Below are 21,475 nucleotides of genomic sequence, written 5' to 3' on the forward strand. Positions count from 1 at the left end.
TGCCCGCCGTATCTATCTTTCACACGCCGCCGTAGAACTTTTGCCCCAGATCCATGCGCCCAAATTTTGATCAAGCACAACCATTCACACCAGCTAATCACCATTTAGCCAGCCAGGTGTTGGACCACAGGTTTAACCACAGCCAGGTGTTGGACCACAGGTTTAACAAAATCATTGCGGGTTTGTCCCTTCCGCAGTGCAGTGCAGTGACAGCTGGCGGCACCATCTAGCCAGCCACATCGACTACCGGCATTGACATTACGGTAGTGACGCATTGCTACTGCCGCCAGCAGCTGCAGGGCTTGCTACGGACGCCAGCTGCGCAGGCTGCGGCGCGTCGTCTTGTCGGGCCTCATGCCAGCGGTGGCTGCAGCGGCACCCGGTGGCGGACAGGGCGGGTAAGAAGTCGGACACACGCCGAGGGGGAACGGGTTGGCAGCTGTTGCGTTTGTGGGGCAGAACCAGTTGACGGGCCAGATGCATCCTTCGTCTTCGTGGGGCAGGATGTGGCAGTGGAAGACCGAGAAGCGCTGCTCGCAGGTGGGCGGCGGCGGGCGCGGGCGCGGGCGGGCGCCGGCGCCAGCGGCTGCCTTCTCATCGCACAGATCAGGGCGCCCGGGCACGGAGGGCATATTGAACATGCTGGCCAGCCATTGGACCTGTGTATGTGTGTGGGGTGTGGGTGTGGGTGTGGGTGTGGCTGTGGGTGTGGCTGTGGGTGTGGGGTGGGGGGTTTGGGGTGGGTGGGTGGTTGGGTGGGTGGGTGGGTGAGGGTGTGGGGGTGGGAGTGGGGTGGGGGTGTGGGGTGGCGGTGGTTGGGGGACTTTGGTATGGCAAGGCAGATGTGTGGTGGATGGTTGATGCCGTGTACCGTATGGTTGACGCCGTGTGTGAGTGCTCAAGGGCATTCGGTTGGGGTTGCTTGAACGCCCAGGTGCCCTGCTGCTGGGCGTGCTATAGGCAAGAGTTTGCGATGCGCTCATCCCAAACAATCCATTGTTCACCTCCAACCAAAGCAACCACGCACCTCCATCTCATCGCACACATTGACGGGTGAGCCGCACAGCCCGCCGCCACTGCCCGCATCCGGCCATGGGCAGCCGGTCTGGCACACGGGCAGCAGGATGGAGTCCAGCCAGTCGCCCACCTGAGCACGCATGTCCACGGCGGGCCCAGAATAAACGGGTGGTGCAAGAAAGTGAGAGGGGCTGCGTTGGGATACGCAGCTAACGTGGCTGGTGCCCATGCTCACACACATTTCCGCAAGTCCGTCCTCACGTCTCTAAGCCGTGCCCGATCCAGCTACCGCCGACGGCTGCGGACCGCAAACCAGCTTTCCCAGTGTCCATGTTTGACACGACCCACCGCCCAGTTGTTTGTGACGCTGGTGGCGCAGGCGGGCAGTCGGGCGAAACGCACGGGCGTCTCGTGCAGGTGGAAGGGGTGAAAGGTGATGTCACGCAGCGTCCAGACCTGTGCATGGCCGAGTATGATAGGGCGCGACGCACTATTACGCAGCGGCCGGGCATTGCATTGCAGAAAGAGACACGGCGTCACACCCAGGCAGGGGCGGCGTGCAATGCTGACACGCTGCCGCGAGCGACTGCATGCACGTGTGATAGGGACACCGGCGCCACAACACTATGCTATCATGGCACATGCCCCGATCACCCAAAACCACGCCCCCACCAGTTTCTAACATAACACACTGCGCCGCCCCACCGACACACCTGCTGCGTGATAAGAGTAAGTAATATCTACGCAGGGCACAGGTGCCCGCGTGTCTTAAGGAGGAGTGAGACAAGCTCACCCCACCATACCTGCTGCGTGCCTTGCTGCACGAAAGCGGTTGCGGTGGGGAACAGCTGAGAGTTGATGGAGCAGAAGCCGCCTGGGAGTATTGCAAGGCAGATGGGGGGCACAGTCGCACGCGGACGACGTGTGTAATAGACCAGCTGCGTGAGTTCTTATTTCATTGAGCACCGTAACTATCCGAAGCCGTATGCACAGAGCTCCGAGTGCACTGCCTGGCCACTGCGTCCACACGCATGCATGCACACACCCGCCATGGCCACCGCGCCCAGCCGCCCCCACTCGCAGCCGCCTCACTCCCACAGTCTCACCTCCCATCTCGTTCATGAAGCTGAAGCACTGCTCCACGGGCGGCTGAGGGAAGGCGGCGTAGTCCAAGTAGGGGAACTTCTGCAGCCTGTGTGGGTGGAGTGGGGGGAAAGAGCGAGTGGGTAGCAAGAGCGGGTGCTGGGCGGGTGAGGGTGCGAGTGTGGACACATGCAATTAAGGTTTGATCAGGAGATATACGGAGGCTCTCTGGAGACGCACGCACGCACTGGCTGCGGCACACGCCATCTTGGAAGTCGGGCTGTGGGGGTACGCCCCGGAAGCGTCGCTTGACCTGCGAAACGGAGCGAGTGGGAATGTCGAGGGGAAAGTTATGAACCGTAACAGCCATACGCACAGCAGTCACATGCTTCCCCTCCCCTCGTCATCATACGTCGTCGAGTCTCCGGTTTCGTGTCGGGAATGATGAAAACACGCATTCCTCCCGTACCTCAACAACTGCCAGTACGGCGGCGCTGAGCTCCCTGCCGCCGTACAGGTTGTTGGCGGGGAGGGCGGTGGCGCCGTTTGCGGGTGGGTCACCAAAGCACTCGCAGTGCGTGGCCTTGCAGGCTGCGGGCACAATCGGGTTGGGAGAGGGCCACGAGAGGGAGGGGGGCGCACCCTCAGCAGCAGCCGCCGGCAAGGCACGTGTCCGGTGTGGTTGGATCGGAGGGGAAGGCAGCCGACGGCTTAGCTTCAAACCACGCACAGCTGCTCACCGTTGAAGTTGGTGTGGAAAGGCCCTGCGCCCGAGGCCAGCACGTAGGTTCCGGGCTTATTGCATTTGAGCAACACGTCAGCGCGGTTGGCAGGACCCAGGATGAGGTCGCTCACGGCCCCACGCTCGTGGCCGTCGCCGTGGCCATCATCATCATCGTGCCCGTCATGGCCATCGTCATGCCCGTCACGGGTGCTCAGCCTGCGGCTGTGATGCGGGCCATAGCCGCGCCGCTCATCCCGGGGCGGGCTGCATGGGCGCCTGCCGCCTGCCGGCGGAGTCGGGTTGGAGCGCAGCTTGCGTGGGATGACCGGCAGCGGCACTCCGTCCCGAGCCAATAGGAAGAAACTGCGGCGGTGCATGGGCGTTGGTGGACGGTTTGACGCAGCAAGAGAATTCGCGTGCTGGCGCGGCCCTGTATGCGCACGCAGATGGGCGGGCCCCACCCCATTCCACCCCATTCCACCCCATTCCACCCCACCCCTGCTGCTCACTCGCAGTCAGCCGGCTTCAGGCTGCCGTCCTTCTCATCAACCTGCGCCATGCACATGTGCCATGCGCGCCACGGTCACAAACACATTCGCATGGGCTACCCAGCAAGAGCACACGTCGACATGGTGTGACCCAGACTTGGTCATGCACCTGGTCGTGGCGGCGAGCCGTTGGCAGCTCGCTTAGTCGCGTGGCCGACCTACGCGCCTTCATCAAACTACACATATCCTATACCCCTTCCTTTGCCACTCCCATCCTCGCTCCCCCATGTTCATGACAGCAGGCTACACTACTACACGGTACATATAACCCTTAGCCCCCCCCACCGCCGCCACCGCCGCCGCCGCCTCACCTGCTGGATGGTGAGGTCCAGCCACTTCATGGTCATGGTGTTCAGCAGCTGCCAGCGCGCGTAGCTGCACATGGGGCCCGTGAGCGGGGGGAAGGAGGTGTGTGTGTGCTCGTGGCCGGAAGGCAAGGGCGAGCAAATGGGTGGTAGTTGCGGTGAAGAGCGGTGAACTAGTATGTAAGACAATTGTGGCAGGTGGCACAGCCCCCCATCATTGCGGCCTGTCTACGGCCAGCAGTGCGCTCACGTCTTCTCTGTGATGCTGATGGTGGGCTGGAAGGCGCCGTTGACCAGGCCCCAGTCGCGGCCGGCGGTGTTGGTGAAGCGCGGCACGGCGGTGCCGTTGGGGAGCACGTCGTACAGCAGCGGGCTCACGAACTCACCACCAGGGGCCAGGCCGAGGAACCTGGGAAAGGGAAGGGGTCGGGAACCGGACGGCAAGTCGGGAGGTAAGGGAAGAAGGCCGCAGCCATGCGCCAGCGCGTATGTAGACTTGGGCTGCGGACTACCCATATAGCCGCAACGCCACGCCGCAGCCCCACAGCTGTCAGCACACACACACACACACACACACACACACACACACACACACACACACACACACACACACACACACACACACACACACACACACACACACACACACACACACGCAAGCGCTCGCTCACGGGATTGTGTCGTCATCCAGGCCGCCGTCCGGCGTCTTGCGGAACCACAGCCCGTTGAACTGTAGCCTGGTGCTGGTCTCAAGCGGCTGGGACCGCAGGATCTGTGTTAGGAAATGCACATATTGGGAGAGGGCCAACATGATCTTGGTGTTGGCAGTATGGTTTGTGCCTGGGGCGGTGATACTGGCGGTGGCAGTAAAAACACGGTGGGCTTTGTTGGGGCGCGATTACATCCCCTTGCATAACCGGGATGCAATGCCGCCACTCCCAGCGGCATGCTCCGCCACCCCTTGCCGATGCAGCCCCCGCCATTGCCCCCGCCGCACTCACATCCGTAAGCCGGCTGCACTCTGCCCGGGTGCTGTCGCGTGCGGGCTGGTACAGCTCGGACAGGCCGCCCGGCAGCCAGGACTCGGGCACGATGAGGGGGGCGGCAGCGGTGGGCGTCTGGATGCCCACGGAGCCGTGCTGGTGCGGGTGGTACCTGCGCTCGGTGGGGAAGACACCGTCACGCATGCGAACAGGGGAGCGGGCGTGTGCTGGTGTTGTTAAGACTCGCGAGGTACGGCCAGCAGTCGCAGTTCCTGATCCTCTTACGCACGCGCACAATACCGTATGCGCTCACACAGATGCACAAGCGCGCAAAGCAGCAGCGTCAACTCACCAGCCGACACCAGGAACCACGGGTCCCAGCGGGTAGGTGTAGCTCAGAACCGCGCCGCCCGGGGCCACGCCCGGGTAGGCGTAGTCGTGCTGCGTGGCGCCGCCCGCCAGCGGCCGGCCGTTGGCCAGCACATTGTCGCCAAACAGCTGTGGATGACAGGGTGGGCGGGACGAGGGTGCTCGTGGGCGGCGAGGTGAGGCGCTGCACACGCTGCGTTAGTGCCGATGCATCGTGACATAAAATCCTTTGACACGTGGATGAGGCACGCACGCATGCATGCATGCACACACACGCGCGCACACACACACACACACACACACACACCTTGCAGATCTGGTTCGAAGACACGTTTCCATTGCAGTAGTAGTCGGACAGGCTGGGTGTGGCGCCGTTGGGGAAGCCGGCAGTGGGCTGGCCGGGCTCACAGATGTTGTCCAGGCTCACGGCGCCCGGGTCCACCTGGGGATGGGCGGTCCGGTGGGTCAGCGGGTGGGCGAGGGTGGCGGGTGCAGAGCCGGTGGGCGGATGGAGAAGCGGCAGCATTGCAGATCGCTAGAGGAGCAGGACGACAACGCGTGCAATGGCAGATTGCTCTCATCACTCGCGTTACTTGTTGGGCCCGCTTATACTGTACAACTTCCTAATTCCAAACCCTCTTCCTGCCGCCCGGCCGGCCTGGCCACGCACCTTGAGGCCGTGTGTGTGGATGTTGGTCCACTCCAGATCGTGGGGGCCGTTCACGAATTGGGGGGCGTTCACGCCTGGCACTGCGGGGCAGGTAATGACGCCCTGGAACGGCAGGCTGTGGGGCAGCCAGGGATGTGGGCGGGCAGAGGGTGGGCAAAGGGTCAGGGTGGTTGGGCAGACGGGGGAGGATAGGTTGCGTCGGGGAATCAGGGTACTCGATGCAGGTGATAAGGAGTCCCTTTGGCGGCACCGGCCCAACCCCGCGCGCGCCCCTCCCATCCCTCCTCGCTACTGCTCAGCGGCAACTGCTCGCTACTCACTCGTTGTGCACACGCAGGCCAAAGGTGTCGCACACGGCGTCCAGGATGATGGCGGGCGGCTGCAGGCTGTCGGGGCAGCTGCCGCCCGGAACCAGGTAGCGCGGGGTGGTGAAGGTCACCTCGAGGCTGCGGCCGGACCCGCCGCCGCCGGCACTGTTGGTGCCGTTGGCGGCGGCGGCAAAGGCGACGGCACCGAGCGCAGCAGCATCCAGCGAGAGCTGCAGCGGCAGGCAAACGCAGGACCGTCAGCGGCAGCAAGGGGCGGGGTCGTTGGCTCGATGAAGATACCTTCCCTTCTCTCTCCCTCCTCTCTCCAAATCAACACCTGCCCCTTTCCGTAGCTGCGCCCGCCTCTCCTGCCATCCCGCCCATCGCTGCCCCGCTCACCCTCAGCTCCGCCGGCTCCATCACAATGTCCGCGGCGGCGCCCGGGCCCAGTCGGACAGTCGGCACCAGCGGCAGCGTCGGCGGCCGGATAGGGATGGTGATAGAGGCTAGCGGAGGGGGTCGGTGGCGGCTGTCGTCGCGGGGGTGAGTGACAACGGCAGTCGCCGCTGCTGGACCCGCCAACAGGCTCAGCATCGTCATCAGGAGTAACATGAGCAGCGTTGCCATCGGTGCCACTGGCCTCGTCCACGGGCTCCTGGTTTGCAGCAGCGGCTGCAGCATCACCTGAGCACTGACCCGGGCGGCAGCAGCAGCAGCAGTGTCCGCAGCAACAGAACCAGTAGCGGTTGTGGCGTCAATGGCGGCAGCGGTGGCAGCAGCGGCAGCAGCAGAGAGGGCTACGCTCGTTATGTTCGTGACGACGAAAGTGACCGCTTTTATCCATGGAATATTAAGGTTCCTGTGCCCGGCCAATATTGGCACGCCCAAGAGTAGTGCACCAACCGACCAAGCGCGTGCTAGCAACCTCCTGCCGGGCCGGGCCCAGAGCTCGTCCGTCCCAACGCACCCGTCGCCTGATTGCACCTGCATGTGATACGCAGATCCCAACCATGCTCCTTGCGGGGCCCACAGCTCTCGCACAGCCCGCGCAGAGGTCTTACTCGATGCCGTGTCCTTGTATTCGAGTGTCGGTCCCTCCCAGAGCTTTCGCGGATGTCAGCCACTCGGCAGCAGAAGCAACAGGGGCAACCAACCGGCGGCAACGGATTTGAGGTCGCAGCTACCAGAGTGCAACCGCCCGGCGCCTGTAGCCCTTTCCCTCCTGTGCCCCTGCATGATGACGTTCAGTTTTTCTGCCAGCGGCTGTTGACAACTGTGCTGCGTCTGGCTGCGGTTGGGTCTGCTGTGGCATCGCGATTGCTAGGCACCGGGTTTGGCTGTGCGCCTGTGGAAACCGACCCCGGCTATGTCCGGGCGATGAGGTAGTTCGGCCTCAGAGAGTGGAGGGGCTCAGCCCCTTTTCCCGTGACCGGGGAACACTTGTCCACCAGCGCTGCCTGCGCAGTGCTTTCCTGGTAGGTGGCCACTCAGCGTGTGGCATCAGGCACACGCTTGCCCCTTCAGTGCAGTTGTGTACCGTACTTGTCCCTCGCCAGCATTCCCTTCCTAATCCATAAGCAGCGTGCGCCAGGAAATCCTGGGCGGGTTCCCAGGCCGTGCCACCACATTGTCTGATCTACATACGGCAGGTGGAAGACGGAGTCAGAGCCTCAGAGGGGTGGTAGGGGACCTAGGGGTACCCACCCGTGCTATCCACTGGTCACCTCTGGATAGGACCACGTCGAGTCCAAAGTGACTCCACCCCAACCCCATCCGTGAGTCTCAGGCCCAACCCTACCCTGCCAATCCAGTCCGCTGAGAAGTAACCGATGCACCCCACGAATAACGTACTTTGCAGTACATTTGCCCAAATACACTCACTACGCACACAGCAAACTGTATTGGGTATGCGATGGAACAGGACAAGGAGCAGGCTGGCGTAGTCACAGCCAGCGCCTGTCTCCACCCCCGACGTCTGCCAGCTTAGTTGCCCAGGTAAGCTGCCTGTTGTCAGTCCTCGCCACAGCTGGGCAACGACACGGGCGCCGCATCTGGGCCCGGTGGGTCCAAACAGCCATGCCTCTGATGCAGTGCGCACCGTCGCCACTCAGCGCACTGCCCCTGACCAAAATTGTGCCTTCAGAGCCGGAGGGGTTGGCCCAAGAGGGCCCGCAACGCAGCCGCAGTTGCGACGCGCTTTGCCACCGCTACGATCTGGCACGACACTGCGACACCTGTGCATAGGAAAGAGCAGGCTAGGCCAGGGGTCCAGCGCCCCAGCTGTTGACGCGGCCGGTGTGGTGGGTGCCGTTTTAACCGCCCATTCAGGGCACTCGCTATCGCTGTCGGACGACAGCAGTCTATTGACTTGGTATAGAGACACCGCGGGATGTGGCTAAGGCTGCTTGCCAGGTTGATGGATGGCGAGAAGTACGGTAAGCCCTTGGAGAGTTGGGGTCGAGTCGTCCCCAACCATGTGCTAAACGTTAGGACAGCGTGCCTTGCTTATGGATAGTGCAGGCCAACGCAGGCTCGGCGCGAGAGCCTTAGCATGCGTCAGGTGCAAATTTGACGATGTGCGAGTGCCGACGTACCTGAACATGTCGCTCGGGCTGAACTTGTTCGTGCCGCCCTGACACCTTCGGCCGCTATAGCTATACGCCTCTACTGAACTTTGGCTCTGTCTCAAGCAGAGATACGGCTTCGTCACTTCGTCAAGTCTCTGACTTCAAGAAGCAACTCGTCAACGAGCGCTGCAACCGTCGGGCCATGTAATTACTTACAGAATGACAACCCAAATGCAACAACATCATGAGGGCCCTGCGCGACGAGGGCCCTGCGCGAAGTTTGAGTGGGATGCGCAGCTGCGATTTCCTTAGTTTCATGCCCGTGTAGTCCCCTACCTGAACAATATGAATAGGTTGAACCGATCCATTTGTGCAAAAAACAACTGCAATGTAAGAGCGTCTGCATTGATCCGGTACGGTCAGCCCTGCAATTCCTCTTTTACATGTTGGTTCCAGACCAACAAAGCATGCCAAATATTCCAACGACATTAATATATCCAATTGGTGCTGTGTCCACACAAGAAAAGCCGGCTGGGAGCTTTGACAGGGGCGATGCTGGAGCGTCGCAGCTTTACCCGCCATTCAAGATATAAGTAATAAATGCTGTCATTTAGGACTCATACGCGGCAGCGGCGACATGTGGCGATGTGGCTTGGGCACTCGTGGTCGCCAGGCCAGCAAATCGCAGGCCCGCCTCAAATCGAGTCAAAAAACCTGCTATTGCAGTTTTGCCTATCCAAGCGTGTATTGCCGGTCGTGTAGTGGGTGCTCGAGAAAGGGTACTAGCAATCGCGTCGTGCATATATGCATGTGCAGCGCCGCTCTCACTAACCCTTTAGCTTATGATGCGTTCTGTAATTAAGGTATGTTAATAGCCGCTATTACCTAACAGAGGGGTGCCGCCGAGGCTCGCCGTGTCCTGGCCATGCGGTGGCCGGGCGCCTGGCCACCCCACACGCTGTGGGGGTGCACGAGCCTAGCGTCTGCGCGGGGGCCGCACAAATGCCTGGCCGCGCTTGTATCGGCCATGCATACACAGGCGTGCTGGGAGCTTCCTGGCTGGGCAAGGCGCCCACTCCTGGCGCGTGTGTGGGCCTGCCGACGTGTTGGGCGAGTCCGCATTTCGTTAGGATTCGGACTACCCCCCTCAAGGTATCTCATTTGCGTTCATTTGTGCCCACCCATATGCTGATAGGGATATGGAGGAGCCGACGCCAGGAAAGTAGCGACTTTTGGCCTGACCCTGCGCGGCTCGCGACCGGGCCGGCCGCGCGCGAACTATAACAACAATTCCGGATGCTCGCCGCCAAGCAGCGCCAAGCCGCGCGATGTATGTGTTGCCTAGGCGTATAGCGTGTGTGTATTTCTAAATTGTCGCGCCCCTGGCCGGCACCGCGACAAAGCGTGCCCGGCCGTGCCGTGGCACGCTGCCCTCGCCGCGCCGTGGCTGCCTGCTCCGGGCCCGCCACGCCCCAAAGCTGCCTCCCGCCTGGCCCCCGAGCACCCAGTTGCCTCTAAGCACATCTACAGCAGGCACCAGGACTATCACGCTGCCAAGCCGACCGACCGCAGGCGCCCCTAGGGTGGTGCCCAGCCCACGGGGGTGCCCAGCTGGCTCAGCCGCTCAGGGCTGGGCCCAGAGCTGGCATAGGCTACCAGCTGACAGCACACGCTATCAGCATCGGGACATTAACACTTTCAGGATTACACCATTGTTAAGTGAGTTCATGGAGACGGGTATTGGTATATCGATTTGGCCTGACTTGGTCTTCCATATCATTTGCAGTGGCTACCCAGTTCCAGTCCACCTCATAGCAGGTAACACCTTTTTCGCACAGAAACTAACAAGCATCAAGTGCACTTCACCCCCACGTCCTGGTCATGCGTGCAGTCGGGCGTCACGCCCCAGTCGTCATGGGCGCAGTCCGCCAGGCTGGCGCTGGGGTCGATCAGGGACACGGCCGAGCAGTCCACGTTGGCCTGCGGGCCGCGGAGGTGGCCGCAGGGCGTGCGGGCATTTGAGTGGCGACAGGTGTTCGGATGCAACAAGACCGATTGTGTATGCTAAGCTCTTTCAGTTAATACTGCATGAGCCCCAAACGCACAACCCACGCACAGCGGCTCACCAGCCAGATGGGGCCTGTGCCGGCATCGTAGAAAGACGTGTACTCAGGAATGGTGCGGCCCGAGATGCCCAGCCCCAGCGCCCGGCATGCGAGCGTGGCCGCGGCGTTAGTGAAGCCGTCAGAACTGTGGACATGCAAGAAACAACATACGGTAACTCAGAGTCGTCAGTCATTCAACCTCATGGAGCTGACCATACCAGAAACAGAGATTAGTGTGATAGGCATGCCGTATGCTTGCATTCCACAAGCCTGTGCGACCGCAGTCACCGCGCTTACCATATGGTCCCCCATTCTCCGCTGTTCAGGACCTCCAGGCGGCCTGACTTGGAGGTCGATGAGGCGCCGTCCGGTCTCACCAGCCGCAGCGTCAGCCCCGTGCTGCTGCCAGAGCCGCCCTGCTGCGAGCCTGACGGGGAAGGCCGCGGTGAAGGACGCTTCGGAGGTGACGGGGATGGTGGCGGTGGGATGTCGGGAGCATCCGGCGGCGACAGTAAGTCTTCCGGTGGCGGAGGTGGGCGTGGCGAGGGTGGCCGCCGGACCCCAGGGCTGGAGGTGGCGGGAGGTGGCTTCGGGCTTGGCCGTGCGGCCGGGCTGGGGCTGCGGCCCGGACTGGGACTTGAGCGCGGGCTGGGGGGCGGGCTGGGGCTTATAACCCGGGCGGTGGTGCACAGGGCCGCAAGCATGGAAGTGCACATGCCCGTGGCCTGTCGCCGCAGGCTGGCAGTGCAGTCCTGCAGCTCGGACCGGCGGGTGGCCCGGTTGAGCGGGCACTTGACGTTCATGACCATGGTGGGCACACTCACCAGCCCCACCGCCGGGTACTGCGACTCGGGACCAGTCAGCGCGACGCGGCCGGAGGCAAAGCCCGTGAGCCGGCACGCCAGGTCTGCGGCGGCATCGTCCCAACCCTGGTCGGGCAGGCACGCCGGGTAGTCAGGAGCACGGGGTGGGCCGGCGGGGTCGGGCGCGGGCACGTGCGCCCACACGTAGGCGAGCATCCCCGTGCCTGGCGCCAGGGCCGCGACGTCGAAGCTGCTCCATCGAGGTGGCGTGTTGCTGGCGCGGGGAGTGTAGCGCACGGCCAGGAGCGAGAAGCCGGCGGGGCCGGAGAGTGACGTCTCTGCGAACGAGGGCGTAGCAGCAAGTGGGCAGTGGGCGGATTCAGGTTTGCAAGGAATTATTCTAAAGGAGGATGCAGGGTTTGCACTATGAAGCACAAGAGTTACGTACCGAATGCAGGGCTGGGTCGCGGCACCGGGGGTGGTGACAGCCGGGGCCTGGGTGGCGGCGGCCGCTTGGGGGGCCGAGGCGGGCGTGAAGGAGGCGCAGGCGAAGGACTAGGGAGCTGCCCGTCTGCATACCGTAACCAAGTATGAAGGGCAGCATACGGTGTTAGTACAAGACATTTAAGACGCACCCGTCTGCACAGACCCCACGAAACAACGCGGCGCGGGCAGTGTTGTTCCAACAAACTCGCACAACAGCCTCCCTGCTGCAAGCGTTACGGTGCTCACAGCAAACGACGCCCACGTCTTCGCGATGGCCGCAGTTGTTGACGCGCCAGCCCAGGAACGAGCAGTCCTCCAGGCGGCTGGCCGAGGCGGGGCATTTCACGTCGTCCTGCGGGAGCAAGCCCCAAAGCCAGGGTTGTCATGTTTGCTGTCCCTTATACATAACCCGTTTTGCCAGGGGTGCGGACTGCCCACGACCATATCCCCTTTCCCTGCTGGCCACCCGTACTTGCCATCCAAATTGGTACGTTGATATCAGCACTGCCATGAGTGTAGTAGACGCCGACCATGTAGCCCAGCTGGCGACACACAGCATCTGCCTCGTTGGGGCCGAAATAGTCATCGCTGCACCGTGTGGCCATATGCACCAGGGCTCACATCAATTTCAGGTAGGGCAGTCCGCAACTGCATGAGCAAGGACCTTCACTTCGTGCATGCATTTACTATGACAGCTTCCAAAGCTATGCGTATGCATGGGGCAGAACAAAAACACATCACACACACACACACGCACACACACACGCGCGCGCGCGCGCCTCCGCGTTAGTAATGCTGCCACGGCCACCCACCACACAGTGCCCCACTGGTTCTCGTTGAAGATCTCCACTCGGCCGTTGTCCAATCTGGTGCCGCCGACAAGACGCACTGGCCTGAAGGAGGCTGAAATGAGCACGTATGGGTACTGAATGCCCGAAGTGCCCAGAACCGCGTGGAACGGATGAAACGGATGCAGAAAGCAGATAGCGCCAGCGCCTTCGACACTGATTCAGGTATAAATAAGGAAGCTCCAAGGAGCACGCAACACCGCACCCACTTTCACCACAACACCCACTTACTGCAGCTCACGCCCACGTCCTCCGAATGGGAGCAGTCATGGACGGCCCAACCACCCGAGGAGCAGTCCTCCAGGCGGGTGACGTAGCTGGGGCAGTACACCTCGTCCTGTGAGGTTCGGTGGGTGTATCGCCGGGCGCGTGAGCGCATGTGTCACGGGTGGCGATGTGGTGCAGTCAGACGTACGGCCCACTCCGCATAGCGTCATGTTTCGCGTCCAACATAACCCGCACTCGCACAGTGCATGGAAGGCCGCATGTGAAAGGTGTCACACAAGTCCTGCTTATCATACATGCCACTCTGCCTCAAGCCTACGCTTAACATGCCTCGAAAAGGCTGCAGCAACAGTAGTCAGTGTGCTTCACGTAGCACCTGCTGAGGCACATACACGCCCAGCTCACCAGCCAGATGGTGCCGCTGCCGCCGCCGTGTGTGTAGGGAGTGCCGTAGACGCCCAGGCCGAGCTGTCGGCAAACGACGGTTGCTTGCCATACGTCAAAGCTGTCATCACTGCGTGTGCGGGTTGGGGTGCACAAGGGGGGGGTGGGAGCATCAGGACGTTGAGGGGTTACGGTACCCCTGAATTCCCTTGCAGGCGCATGCGTTGGGGGACATGATGAACCAGATGGCTGAGGACGGGGACTGTACGTGTCACCATACCAAGTGCCCACATTGTGCTCTGTACACTGTGTAAGGCAGCAGCCTCAGGACTGGCATACCGAGCGCCACGCCAGTAGGCCCGGTCAAGCTATCTTAATGGTCGTTTCGTCTTCCCGGGCACGACGCAATCCCCATCTGCACCTCGCCACCGGCTTACCACACAGTGCCCCACACGCCATTGTGTAAGATCTCTACGCGCCCGTTGCTTGCGCTAGTGCCGCCAACCAGCCGCACTGTCTTGGCTGCACCTGCAACCGCGCACGCGCCCGATATAGCCTAGTCAAGAGCCATGTTGTTGCGTGCATGGTTAGGCTCTGCTGTCTACTCTGTCCAGTGGACGGACCCCAACCTATGCCACCACCCACCGCATCTCCCATAGCATGATACATACGGTAGTAGCTGTGGATACCTGATGCGGTCTGGTCTGCGGGGTCTGGTGTGGTGTCCGGCGCTACGTAGAATGACGGCCGCAGGTTTGCCGGGTTGAGCGGCGCGCCGGGCGCCTGCAGCTGCGTCACCGCGTCAAATTGCGCCGTCAGCCCCTGCCGGCCCTCCGGCGACTGCCGGTACTCGCGGCAGTCACGGGAGCCGTAGCGCCGGCCCGTGTTGGAGTCCAGCAGCGGCATGCACTTGGCGGTCAGGGAGGCCAGCGCGGCGCCCCACGGGTCGCTGGTGAAGATGGCAGCGTCCCTGGACACCAGAGGTTCCAACCGGCCCAGCTCGCAGGTCTGGTAGGTCGGGTCGACGCGGACGTAGTCGCAATAGGGCTGCGCGGTGCAGGCGTCCTTGTTGGATGTGGAGGTGTGACACTTTAGGGCCGCGGACAGGAAGGTTCTGGAGGCTGCACATGTGCCAAAGACGTACGCAGCGCTGGGTGAGCCAAAGAACTTGAGCGCCCACTCCTCGTCCGTGTCGCTGCCGTCCAGGGTCATCTGGATGGTGCAGGGGGGCGCAGAACGAAAGCAGTGGCACGAGAGGGGCATGGCTAAGATTACATTGGTTACAAGAGTTCACGAGCCAGTGACGTGGAGAACGAACACATGGCTAAGATGAGGGCTCAATCGACAACACAGTGTTTCCGTGTTCGCCATGAAAGCTGCATGCCAGGCTAAGTGCACCGCACCGCACCACACTCATCTGTACACCTACATACGGAATGCCAGCACGCTCCCCACGCCAGCACCCGGACGCGAACAACCACTTCCCAGGTTTCTCGTGACAGCCCACGTCGCCCCCCCCCAATCCGCGCTTTACTCACGTCGGTCTGCTTGTAGTACTGCTTGTACACCTGTGCCAGACGGTCCCTGTCAGTAGCCCACCTAGCTGTGCAAAGGGTGGTGGGTGCGGTGTCCTGGTAGGAGGGCCACGGCGCACCTGCGAGCAGCGGTGGAGTGGAAGGCAGGCGGAGGCACAGTTCGATGCATTCGGTAGTTAAGGCCCTTCAATTCACCCTGCCCTCACGTATGTATGTACGCTGCATCGTACTGAAATGGAATGCATCGCATCACCTGCGCGATGCATGCCGCTTCAATCCACCCATCCAATCAACGACAACGCCATCTCGACGCGACCATCGCACCTGTGAGGTAGTGCATGAGGCCCTGCAGGATGCTAGCCATGTTGTCCGCGTCGAACACCGCGTCATAGAGGTAGGTGGCATTGCCGGCTGTGGTGTTGAGCCCGGGAGTGCTGGTGTTGACCCGCAGGTTGGCGCCTCCGCCCTCTATCAGGTCCAGGTACTCGGGGATGGGCTCCACGGAAGAGCGGGTGGTCCACACGCAGCCGGGCGCAGCCATGCAGGCGTCCGCGCCGCCAGAGGGGCGGTCGGGTCCCGCCAGGTCGGCGCAGGTGAGAAGCTTGTCTAGCAGCGAGCCGCGGCACACCAGAGTGTTGCGCAGCAGCTGCACGCATGCATACATGTTTGTTTGCAGCGAGGGAACGGCGGGCGGGGTTCGAGGTAGACAGGCGTACCGTGAGTGTCCACACCTGTCTCTCGGTTCAAGCCTCAACAGCGCACCCCTTACGAATACCTGTGACCGTGCTCACTCCCGCTTCCCTGCTGCATGCCCCTCATGACCTCACTTGCTTGTCCCCCACACCCGCCCCCCCCCCCGCCCCTCACACACTCAGATACAGCATACATGCATGTACACACGCAACGTACGTCTGCTGGAACTGGCAGAGAGCCCTGGAAGAAGTCGATGGGACACGGTTGGCTGCCTCTGCCCCGCCGCAGACACTCTTGGGCTAGTACGCGTGCAATCACTCTGTGTAGGCGGCGTGGCAATCAAGGGAGGAGTGCAGCAGAAAGTAAGCTTAATTGTAAGAAAGCCGCCCGCAGGGTGTGGATGGTGCGGGCGTGGATGTGAGCCGATAGGAACTCAGGCCATGTAAGACGCTTGCAAACTGGGCACTTACTTCGAGCTGTCGGCTGCCGGCGCAGGGAGCGCCGCAAATAGGTAGTTTGCGTTCACATAGCATCCCACCATGTCACCGTCGGGAGCGCCCACAGCGACACATGGCGACTGTGCCACGCTTTCCGCAGCAGATGAGTGTATGCTGAAGCTGGATGTTAAGGACAGCAGCAGGATAAGCGCTGTGCCGAAGCGCCGATGAGACGGTTCCATGAAAACCAGCAGACAGCCGTCTAATTGTTTAATCAAAGGTCACTGAGATGTGCTGGGCGCATGTTTATGTACAAGCATAGGACCGAGCAATGCCGGGCTGCTTCCTGTTTGTTCTGCTAATTTAGCAAGCTCGCCGGTGCTCAGCATTAATAGTCCTACTCCAAAGACAGCGATGCATATTTGCCTTCAAATCCCAAATGCATTGTTAAGTCGGCGTTTCCTAGCGGGCTAAGTGGGCTCATCGAGCCCGCCACGCCCGATTAGGCTGGCGCCTTACTTGGTGGGCGGCGGGCCTAGCACCGGCTCAGGCCTATTGCTGATTGCAACGCGGCTCAATGCGTGCACTAATGGGTTGTGTTGTCAGGATTAAGGTCGCTTCCACACTCGGTGAGTCTCGGACTCTGGGTGCTCGAACAGTGGGAACAGCATGGGGGGCAGCATGTATGGGGTACCCAGGGGTACCCAAAGGGCAAAAGCACGGCCGCTTCCCGTACGTTCGCGCCCTGACCATGCTGACACCCGCCCGTTCCATTACTTACATTTCCATTCACACTCCCATAGTGAGAGATGATCGGGCGGGGCTGTTCAAATTCGTGTATGTTTAATGTTTCACTGCGGTCTGTGCGTGGACATTTGCATGCCGTGTCCTTCCCTCCCTACCAGGGGTGCGGGGTGGCCAACTCGGCCCATGTGATCGGCAACGGCCGGCAACCGCCCCCAATTCCCAGTTGCGACCAGGCCCCGGCCCGATTTCTTTGCATAGACCAATAAGGGGCACCCCATAGAAGACCCCTGGCGCGCCGGGCGACTATATGACGGTGGTCGACAAGGGGGTGTCAGCTTTGTACAGCTGGAAAATGGGCTGAGCCCCCGTACGCTTGGGAGCTAATAGGCGTGTAACGCCCCGTTAGAGCCTCCATGCCGCTACGACGCGCAGGCGCATCGGCTAGGGACATTCGGGTTGGGGTCGTGCGGGATTTCCCGCGCCACATGCGTGCCTTGTCACGTTCCCAAACACCCCAAGCATTTCTTTCGCCTCCTGCCATACTCAACACCTCCCCGGCGCCCCACGCTCAAAGGGCTAGGCGCGGGGCGGGGGCGACCTCGGGGCTTCTCGGCATTCTGGCGCGTCGGCAGGCATGGCTCAGCAAGTCGCTCACAACTTTCGATATACTTCCCCGCTTTGCTTGCCGCCAACATAGTTTGCCTTATAGACTGCATATCGGCGGGCACCGGATGCTTTCCTCGCGACCTCGCGAAAGTCAATTTCCATGGACACGCGAAGGCACTTCTCGCTCCGCCCGAATTTTCCCTGCCACCTATTTACATGCAATAGGCATTAACAAATACTAATACGTAGCAGTCGCAGTTTGTGCCAGTATGCTATGTTTTGCCGACGCACGAACGAACGAACGCACGGACCGGGGTGTTCCTGGGGGGCTTCGCCCCCCCCCTGGAACGCTTCGCTGGGGGGGCTCAGCCCAAAAACATGCTTGCCGACGCAAATTGGAACCTCGGCTTGGAGGCAGGGAGAGCTGCGCGATAGCAACCTATGGACCTGTCTTACATTGGAGTTCTGAAGCAGCTTTGTTCCAGGGCTTTGGGGGCCTACTACAAGCAGGGAGCGGCTTCCATGCGACCAGCGAGGTGCAATTTCGAGCCGGAGTTCAAAAGCAAGACTGCGCAATAGCAGCCGCCGACGCCGCTTTGATATTTGGCATGTAACAATCAATTTGGGCGCATAAAACAAGTGGGGCCGGTTCAGGACGGCCTTGCCGGACGTCGCCAACTTCGCGCCCCCCTGTGCCGGCTGTGTTCAGCCGCTGGGCACTGTGCAGGGCTGGGCACTGTGCCCCTCTCATTCCCCGCGACCGGCACTAAGCCATCCCGCCCACCCGGCTGATGCATCTGGAGCTTGTTGGTTACATGATGGATGCACAGTGCTGGCTTTCTAAGCTGAGCGCCCAAACACATGTTCCAAACCAGGTCCCTTGCTTGCGCGCAGGGGTGCTTGCGCACCCCTGCTTGCGCGCCCAGGCACCCCTGCTCAGGGTGCCATGGCGCCCTGCCCCTGTTGCACTCCGTGCTCCTAGTCCTTTTCACTCGTTGCAGGCGGATGACATACTCCATGCATGCATTGCATGCATGCACACACATACACAGCTCTCACACACTTTCCATACATCTGCATTGCTTGTCCCGTGACCTCTCCAGTGCCTCTGTCCCTCTCCTCATACTTGAATCCGGGGCGCAATCAGAGCGTACATATACATACATGGTCAGGCCACTACGATCGACACAGCGCACATCACCAGTTCACGGTTGCATTCCAGATGTACATAGGGGCCAATAGTATGCCGCGTGTAAAAACGGCAGCAGACATATACAGCTGCGTAACGGAAACCACGTCGAATTCACGTGTGCACCCCCGCCAGAAGACGTGCGGCACCCCTGCTTGTCATGCACTTGCTGCAGCGGTTTATTCATGCCAGACCCGACCAAGTACTACGGTAGTCAAAATCATATCGCATACAGCGCACTGCTATGTTACTTATTCGTGGTGTATGCGCGCATACCACATTGCGGCTCCTGCGTCACATCCCGCGTCACACAATCAATCGCGCCCAGGCACCCCTGCTCCCTATTTCCCCACTTCCGTTTGCATATACCGCAAGCAAGGCGCTGCCTCTGTCACCGTCAGCAAACCGCATGCATCACCGCTTTCCAGTACCTCCGTCCCGCTGACTTAACCAATGGGGACACACCCTTGTTCATGCCATGATCGCGGTAATATCAGTTTGGCCCTATGTTGCAATCATGGCGACGTCCTGGCCATGCGTGCAGTCCGGCGCCACAACCCAGTCGTCATGGGCGCAGTCCGCCAGGCTGGCGCTGGGGTCGGCCAGGGCCGAACAGTCCAGGTTGGGTGGATCATACTTACTGCTGCATGGGCAGCTTCCCCACACACTGCATGCGCACGCACGCACACACGCACGCACGCACGCACGCACGCACGCACACACACACACACACACACACACACACACACACACACACGCACGCACGCACGCACGCACGCACGCACGCACGCACACACACACACACACACACACACACACACACACACACACACACACACACACACACACACACACCTGTACGAGAAGCCAAGAAGCACACCGCCAGTCCACACGTGCACACCGCTGTGTGCTATTCTACAGCTCTGCCGCAACGCCAGTCCTTCTTCGCCCTTTAACCACACCCCTAACTTCACCTGCCGCTACTACTAACCCTACGTCGGCACACCTGACCGTAACCAGCCGAGTTCGAATGAAGGAGTCGCGGCAGGAGGGGACCACCCCCAGCATGCAGCGCCACACATACCACAACGGAAGCAGGAAAGCACACTGTCACGGCAGCCTCTCAACACCACAGGGGCATCACGACGTAAAGCACAGCCGGAGCAATTAAACAAGCAGTCGTCAGCCACCCAACCGTTGGGAGTGCCGGTGAATGGCACCAGCTGCCTGTGGCGCGAGACATACCAGCTCCCTCTCCTCACAGCTGTCAAAGCTAAGCAGAAGCCCGCCCAAGCCATATCGAACACAGCGTGACAAACTGCGCGGTTCAACAAGCAACCCTAGTCCGCCGTGCGTGAGATAGGGCAGTCTTGGCACCACGCCCGAAGGCCACGGGCGCCAAGCTGCAGCCCGGCTGGCGTCCCGAACCCCATGAAGTACCGCTCATACAAGCGCCGCCAGGCGCAATCCGGTTCTCAGAGGCAGTCCCCCAAAATGCACAAGCGAGCAGTGAAGGCGTATGCGGCGGAGATTCGTGAACAGCACTGCGACCTTGCTGGGTTCCCTGCAATGCGGCGCGCCACGGGCCCGCGGCGCATTGCTTGAAGGTCGTTGCAGCTACCACCAGGATCAAGATGACGACGATCACGATAGCTTCCTGCAATTATTGAGGTGGAAACGGGCCGCGTATTACCGTCGGGTGAGTCAGTTTGGGTCAGCCAGCGCTGGGGCCTGCACTGTCGTTGGCACGCCACGGCGCCCCGCTCCCCCATTCCAATCCAGTGGCGTGCCCCCCTCCCCCCTCCTAGTCCTCTAACTACGTGACCAGCCTTCTCACCTTCCTTCAAGCTCCCGCCCTCAGCCGGCGGCCTTGGCTGGCGTTGGCTGGCGTTTGCCAGTTGCACGAGGATGTCGCTGACGGACAGGTTGGAGGCATATCGTTCATGAGGTACGCCTCATCGTATGGGGTGTGCGAACTTGTGAGGCGCGCGCACGAGCTCCATCAGCGCCGGTAGCTGCTCAAAGGCGTCGTCCTCAGCACCGCGGGACACCGCGAACCGCTGCAGCAGCGTCTTGAGCCTATCGGCTCTCTCGCCCTTGCCTTTCTTGCGAAGCTTCTGCACCTCACGCGATGCCTCCGAGAGGTGGTCATATGGGCCAAACGGGTAGTCCTCCAGAAAGTTGTTCAGCGCGGCCACCAGAGCGCCCTCATTCTTCAAGAAACAGTCCACCGCGCACAGCTGGACCTACAACAGAGGAAGGAAGTTTGTAAATTTCAGCGCCTTCGCTTTGAGAGCTTCACTTTGGCGCTGCCGACAAATTCCGAAGCCCTGCTCAGCGGTCACCTTGGTTAACCCGGACTCCCCCAAGCCGGACAGGTCATAGAGCTGGGCTTTCGCCTGAAGCTCAGGGAAGTCATCCCAGATGCGACTCGACTGCGACTCAACGTTGTCAAGCTCATGCACTAGAGCGTTCAGCTCAACCACCAGAGCGTTTAGCTCATCCCCCATATTGTGTTGTGAATTGGTCGTAAGCTTGAGCTAGCAGATGCCTGCGCCATCGGATTTCGTGAAAGCGGGCAAGCGGCGTCGCATCAGGCACCATTCCGCCGTGAGTGCCCCCGGAGTAGCTTACATGCCCTGTTCTGCAATTGTGACGCCTTGCTCCAACGAGTGGAATGGAGTGAAGCATAAGTAGCACCTATGTCGGCTGGTTGGCGGCAACCTGCTGATGGCCTGAACAAGCCAGTCAGAGCACCCGCCACGGCCCCAACCGCCTTTGTCGCTCATAGGCGAGGGGACTGTGGCGGAAAGATGAGTGAGCTCGGGCAAAGAACCTTACTT

The 21,475-nt window shown here is 61.1% G+C and overlaps 3 protein-coding genes across 3 annotated transcripts; all 3 read right to left on the reverse strand.

Annotated features, from left to right (window-relative positions):
* Positions 1-9: 9 nt before the first annotated feature.
* Positions 10-6,845, reverse strand: CHLRE_09g404800v5 (uncharacterized protein). The gene is made up of 19 exons (XM_043066143.1): positions 6,407-6,845; positions 6,020-6,237; positions 5,700-5,814; positions 5,337-5,471; positions 5,013-5,158; positions 4,679-4,832; positions 4,349-4,449; positions 3,928-4,086; positions 3,684-3,747; positions 3,334-3,374; positions 2,841-3,187; positions 2,570-2,691; positions 2,349-2,413; positions 2,124-2,209; positions 1,821-1,891; positions 1,366-1,473; positions 1,028-1,147; positions 463-659; positions 10-367 (listed from the first exon to the last, which is right to left on the reverse strand). Exons 1-19 carry the CDS (start codon positions 6,632-6,634, stop codon positions 259-261), a joined length of 2,586 nt encoding a protein of 861 aa, XP_042920727.1. The 5' UTR covers positions 6,635-6,845; the 3' UTR covers positions 10-258.
* A 3,421-nt stretch (positions 6,846-10,266) lies between these two features.
* Positions 10,267-16,525, reverse strand: CHLRE_09g404750v5 (uncharacterized protein). Its single transcript, XM_043066142.1, has 15 exons — positions 16,124-16,525; positions 15,870-15,972; positions 15,285-15,606; positions 14,964-15,079; positions 14,115-14,637; positions 13,863-13,953; positions 13,447-13,555; positions 13,048-13,153; positions 12,781-12,871; positions 12,445-12,556; positions 12,215-12,320; positions 11,931-12,053; positions 10,977-11,820; positions 10,701-10,824; positions 10,267-10,554 (listed from the first exon to the last, which is right to left on the reverse strand). The coding sequence occupies exons 1-15, from the start codon at positions 16,192-16,194 to the stop codon at positions 10,426-10,428; spliced, it is 2,970 nt and encodes a 989-aa protein (XP_042920728.1). The 5' UTR covers positions 16,195-16,525; the 3' UTR covers positions 10,267-10,425.
* Positions 16,526-18,242: 1,717 nt separating this feature from the next.
* Positions 18,243-21,305, reverse strand: CHLRE_09g404700v5 (uncharacterized protein). The gene is made up of 2 exons (XM_043066141.1): positions 20,978-21,305; positions 18,243-20,878 (listed from the first exon to the last, which is right to left on the reverse strand). The coding sequence occupies exons 1-2, from the start codon at positions 21,140-21,142 to the stop codon at positions 20,588-20,590; spliced, it is 456 nt and encodes a 151-aa protein (XP_042920729.1). The 5' UTR covers positions 21,143-21,305; the 3' UTR covers positions 18,243-20,587.
* Positions 21,306-21,475: the final 170 nt, after the last annotated feature.

Source organism: Chlamydomonas reinhardtii, chromosome 9, assembly GCF_000002595.2.
Source record: "Chlamydomonas reinhardtii strain CC-503 cw92 mt+ chromosome 9, whole genome shotgun sequence".
In the NCBI taxonomy this organism is placed as follows: Eukaryota; Viridiplantae; Chlorophyta; class Chlorophyceae; order Chlamydomonadales; family Chlamydomonadaceae; genus Chlamydomonas; species Chlamydomonas reinhardtii.